Genomic DNA, 6,000 nt, shown 5'->3' with positions numbered 1-6,000 from the left:
GATGCGGGGCTGGATCCCAGGACCCTGGGATCATGACCTGAGTGGAAGGCAGAGGCTTTAACCCACTAAGCCACCCAGGCACCCCTCAGGCCACACTTCTTTTAGTGTCTTTTCTACCCCCACCTGGTCCCATGCTTACAGATATTTTATAAAACCATCCCCTGTGGTAAACATTCCTCTCAAAGGAAATTTTCAAGTAATTGTACTTATAAGAACTTAGGCCCCACTTGCTCTCTGGTTTGTCAATAATCAGTTGCCTTTGACACATCTCTTTCAAGGTCTACAGAAAACTAAGGAAATGGCTAATGATAACTCCTACTTTGGTGGAATTAAGCTATTGCACTTTGAAGCTGACTCTGTAATGTTCATACTCTAAATGGGCACTCTGGGGAGACTGAGGGTTTATCATATATAGAAGCTACCTGAGGACAAGTCACACATTTGATGCCTTTGGATGCTGCCCCCAAATTGATACCTAGACTTGCTAGATTCCATAAATAAAATCAAGGACAACCAGTGAAATTAGAATTTCAGACAAACAACAAATACTTTTCTCACTGGAAATATGTCCTGTGCACTAGTTAGCAATCCCCTGACCCAGAAGTGGAACTGACGGCACACTGAATTTAGTCTCTCAGGAGTTTTGTAGATCAACCAGAAGGGCCCACAGAATTTGTTTGAGGAGGATGAGAAGATAGTCACCCCAACAGAACCTCTCTGCACAGCAGTCTGGCTGACGTTGAGCCAAGTGATGCTAAGAGAGCAGCACTGGTTGCTTAAACATTGAAATACATACTGGTTGGAAAGTACAGGGTACGCGGACCCTGCCTCCTGCCTCCACTACACCAGCCTTATCTCCCACCATTCTCCAAAGGAACCTCTGTATCTTCTCACAATTCAGTAACTAAAGATGAATATGGCATGTGACAATATGGGTGGACCTGGACAGCATTATGCTAAACGAGATAAGACCGAGAAAGGCAAATACCTTATGTTCTCACTTATATGTGGAATCTAAAAAAAAACCCTGACCTCACAGAAACAGAGGTCAGAATGGTGGTTGCCAGAGGCAGGGAACACAAAGTAGGGGAAATGGGTGGAAGTGGTCAAAAGGTACAGACTTCCAGTTAAAGACTGATAAGGTCTGCTGATGGAATATGCAGTGATTAGAGTCAACAATACTGTATTGCATATTTCAAAGCTGCAAAGAGAGTAGTCCTTAAAAAATGTGAACTATGTGAGGTGCTAGATGTTAACTAAACTTGTTACAGAAATCATCTCATTATATATGCATACATCAAATCGTTATGTTGTATGCTGGAAACTGATACAATATTATATGTCAGGGTACCTCAAGAAAACTGGGGGAGGAGGGAAGGAGAGCACTGGAGAGACGGAAAGTTGTATGAGCCTTCCAACAGTGTTAGGAGACAAATTTTGGCCTTGCGATCAGAGTTGTGACATGGTTCGTCACATTAGGACTTAATATCACGTTGTGATATTAAGTTCTATTTGTTTTCTTTAAATAATTCCCATTCCCCATATATTAACACTGCTTGGGCTGCCTTATGCTCTTATAACAGAACCAGGAGATTTGATATTATAGCACTTTGTCTCATCTGTTCCTGCTCCTCTCCATTCTGTCAAAACACAGTTGATAAAGAAACTGAAGGTAAGCAAGTGCCCACAGACCCATAGCTCGTCAGCGGCTGAGCTGAGAACATGAAGGAGACCTCCATCTCTTGGTCTACAGCAGAGGTTGGCAAACTGCGAATTTGGCCCATGGCCTGTTTTTGAATGACTTATAAACTAAGAATGATCTTTACATTTTTACATGGTGGGGGGAAAAAATCAAAAGGTGAATATTTCTTCATATGTGAAAATAAGATGAAATTCAAATTTCAGTATGTATAAACTTTTACTGGAGCACAAACTCACTCATTCATGCATGTATTCTCCATGGCTGTTTTCTTTTTTGTTGTTTTAGATTTTATTTAATTATTGGAGAGAGAGACAGAGATAGCGAAAGAAAGAGAGCGAGCGAGCAGTAGCAGGGAAGAAAGGGATAAGCAGTCTCCCCACTGAGCAGGGAGCCTGAACTAGGGCTCCATCCCAGGACCACGGAATCAGGACCCAAGCCAAAGACCAATGCCCAACCAACTCAGCCACTCATGCGCTCCTCTATGGCTGTTTTTATCACCAGAGTTGAGTAGTTACAGTATAGACTAATGGGCCCCAAGGTCTAAAATATTTCTTTTTGGTTCTATTAAAAAACAAAAAAACCCAAAAAACTAAACTAAATTAATGCCCAGCTAAATTAGAGAACTTAAGAGCAGCCCCAGCTGAATGCCAGTGACTATTCTGATTTCTGGGTGTCAAATTCCCACTAATTCTTAAATGTTTAAGCTATCATCCCTGCATACTAATGAGAAGCAGCGTATCTATAGAAAATGGCTGAGGAAAGTACCTTCCTGATAATGATGGCTGCAAATCAGGTCCAGAACTGAAAACAGAGCAGTCCTGCCTAACATTTAAAACTAATCAAAATATCACACAGCAGTACATGCCTCACTGACCTTACTATTCAAACCACAGCCGCTCCCGCCCCCCATCCCTGTGGGTGTTGTGATCCAAACTTTTACTAAATGATTAGAACTCATTCAAATGGATATCTTACTTATAATGTCAATATTTAAAACACAGGAGTTAAATTGTACTGTCTGAAGACAGCAAAGGACTTGGAGATGAGGATTCTCATGGCTCAAGGTGTAAAAACAACTGATGTAGAAAGTAATCTAAAGAAACTATCCCAAGTCCTCTCGGTGGCTTAGTCAGTTAAGCGTCTGCTTTTGGCTCAGGTCCTGATCCAGGGATTGAGCCTCTGGGTCAGATAGGAGCCCCAGGATTGGGATTGAGGTGTCAGACTCCCTGCTCAGTGGGGAGTCTGCTTGTCCCTCTCCCTCTGCCCATCTCCCTGCTTGTTCTTTCTCTTTCTCTCTCTCAAATAAATATAATCTTTAAAAAAATAAACTACCCCAATTTTTAAAAATTATAATTAATGGAAAACTAAGAAACATAAATATTTATATTTTTTATTATATATACACATAATTATTTTATATATAATTTATATAACATATATAATAAATATTATAAATATATAAATCTATACACCAATGAATGCTGATTCAGAAAATAAACCTTTTTAGTGATATGTATCAAAAGCCTAAATATATTTATAGACAGTAATCCCAAGTTTATTTTAAAGAAATAGTCCTAAATATTGGGGGCATGGGGAAGGGGTACGGGAAAAATTATATGCTTGGTAGTGCTATTTATCTCCAAATTATGGACTATTCTAAAATTGAAAACAAAATAAACATCAAATAATAGAGCAATGATTTAAAAAATTTTTGAGATACAATTATATATCCACTTAGGTATGTGCTATGGTGAGTGCTGTGAAGTGTGTAAACCTGGCGATTCACAGACCTGTACCCCTGAGGCTAAGAATACATTATATATTAATAAAAAAATAAAAATATTAATTAAAAAAAAAACACATCTAGAGGGGTTCCTGAGTGGCTCAGTCAGTTAAGTGTGTGCCTTCGGCTTGGGTAATGATCTTAGGGTCTTGGGATGGAGCCCCACATCGGGCTCCCTGCTCAGCAGGAAGCTTGCTTCTCCCTCTGTCTCTTCCCCCTTGCTTGTGGTCTCTCTCTCAGTCTCCCTCATAAATACATAAATCTTAAAAAAAAAACAAAAAACCAAACACATCTAGAAAGAATACATAATAATATGGATAAGCAATGTAAAAGTAATAGGTAAAGAAAAAAAGAAAAAAGAGGGAAACATATAAAATCTATGTTTATATGTTAAAACAAACCCTCATTTAGAATAAGTCACCTATGGTGAAAAATACGAAGGAAATTTATCAGATTAACAGTTGTCACTGGCTGCTGAAAGTTATTTCTTTTCTCTCAATTTTACTACATATTTCAAATTTTATAAAGGGATTGTTATGATTTTTATAATTGAAATAAATAAAAATAAGAGATAATTTCCCTCACAGGGGAGAATGAAAACCAAAAATACATAGTTTAGCCAAAGTGTTTAAAAAAAAAAAAACACAATAAACACAATTTTTTTAAAACACAGAAGAAAAAGAAAGTAGTCTTTCAAAATCCATTTCAGGGGCGCCTGCCTGGCTCAGTGGGAGGAGCATGTGACTCTTGGTCTCAGGGTCATGAGTCTGAGCCTCACATTGGTTATAGAGGTTATGTAAATAAATAAAAACTTAAAAAAAAAAAGTCAAACTCAAGAAAAGGAAAACTCCCTTCAACACTTTCAGACCCCAAGTCGCCTGTTGCAGCAAGCACAACTTAAAGTAATCTGACCAACAGATGTCACTGTTACACTTCTTTCACTGACCACATCTTAAGATGTACAGCCTAACTTTGAAGGTAGGGAGACAAAAACAAATATTACAAGTTTCCATTTCATCTCACAAAGGGCTTTAGATTTGGCAGCTTTCGGCTTCATTCCAAACCTCCTTTTACAAGGGATGTCGAATGCTTTTCTAAAAGGACATCCCGTGATGATGCCATGATGGTTACGAAAAGTGCAAGGTTCATTTGGTCTTGGTTGCTTGAGAAAATCTCCACTCACATAAACATTACAGATCTAACCATGTTCATCAAAGACAAACCTCTGAGCCTGAGAGTGATGAACTGGAAGGTATCGGAAGGAATCAAGGACACAAGATTGTCAATGAGCATTAAAGTTAATGGCAAAGAAGAAAAAGTTGGGGGGGGGGGGTTGGAGAAAGAAAAGAAAAAAGGAAGGAAGGAAGAAAGGAAAGGAAGAAAAAAGAAGGAAAGAAAGCAGAAAAAGCCTTCTTGGATTTCTAATGCTTACCCTCATCTCTGAAAAGAAACGGAGAGATGGAGAGGGGTAGTGACAATGACGACAGTCTGGTCAATCTATCAGTCCTTCTACAATGTGGACGTATACAACCCAGCCCACCATATTGTATAGTGGAGTTGACGGTTCTGGGTCAATGAATACTTGGATGAACGAGGAGGGAGAAGGTTGTTTTCTAAACGGGTCATCTTGTATTTTCAGATTTCCTACCAACCTGCTCACCTGTTATTTGAGCAGCTGGACAGAACGAAAGGTTTGGGAACATGTGAGGGAGACAGGCTATTTAGATGACTCTGGAGAATACTCTCAAACGTATGTTTTCAAATTTTCAGAAAAGTGATATTAAGAAGCGAAAAACAGTAAATAGTCACTCCCACCCCAAGGTCTAGGCAGTAAAGCTAACATGGCGAGAGCACCCTGAAAACAGGCAAACCATAAACAGAGTCACAACCCAGTGCACACATTTCAGACCACTGAGGTGTCTCCATACTCTGTAGCCGACTGATTTTTTGATAATAACCCCCACACAAAATGCAGCTTTGACAGTTTTACAAACGCAATTTGCATACAACGCATTTCTGTTGACTGCAAAGAATTACAGCTCAAGCACAAAGATTTCTACTTACATGGAGATCCAAGTACAGTTCACTTTTGTTTGGCTTCTCTCTCTCCTCGTGGAGCAGAAACGGACAGGCCGGTCCTGCTCGATAGCCCAGGAACCAGGCACCTCCATCTTTGGGGGGAAGGTCTTTAGTTGCTGTCTGCTCACTGACGCAGTCCCGGGGGAAGCCCTCGGAGGAGATGCCTAGACAGAAGAAGAGAAGACCATCGGTGACACAGAAGCTAGAAAAACATCAAGCCAGCCATATCTGGGGATTCCTACGTGGGCCATTTCATACTACCGCTTTTCTTCCTTTCTAGATTGTTATTTTTAGAGTTTGCTCTCTTCCAAAAGTGCTTGCCTAGATTATTCTTTCTGGATTGCACTAACGAAGAATTTAAAACATTTGCCCTCATACCCAGTTTAAAAAGAGAAGTCTATTAGCTATACTCTGTGTTCACTATCCTTGCTTACCA

The 6,000-nt window shown here is 39.7% G+C and overlaps 1 protein-coding gene across 1 annotated transcript in view; it reads right to left on the bottom strand.

The window, feature by feature from the left end:
• Positions 1-6,000, bottom strand: part of FMN1 (formin 1) — a 402,553-nt gene that overhangs the window by 285,091 nt on the left and 111,462 nt on the right. Inside the window, exon 3 of the mRNA XM_059372455.1 lies at positions 5,550-5,728. Coding sequence (XP_059228438.1) covers positions 5,550-5,728 — 179 coding nt within the window. The remainder of the gene's footprint in view (positions 1-5,549; positions 5,729-6,000) is intronic.

The sequence above is a fragment of the Mustela nigripes genome, chromosome 13, assembly GCF_022355385.1.
Source record: "Mustela nigripes isolate SB6536 chromosome 13, MUSNIG.SB6536, whole genome shotgun sequence".
NCBI lineage: Eukaryota > Metazoa > Chordata > Mammalia > Carnivora > Mustelidae > Mustela > Mustela nigripes.
The sequence above is the reverse complement of the archived record's forward strand: the minus strand, read 5'-3'. Positions and strand labels throughout refer to the sequence as shown.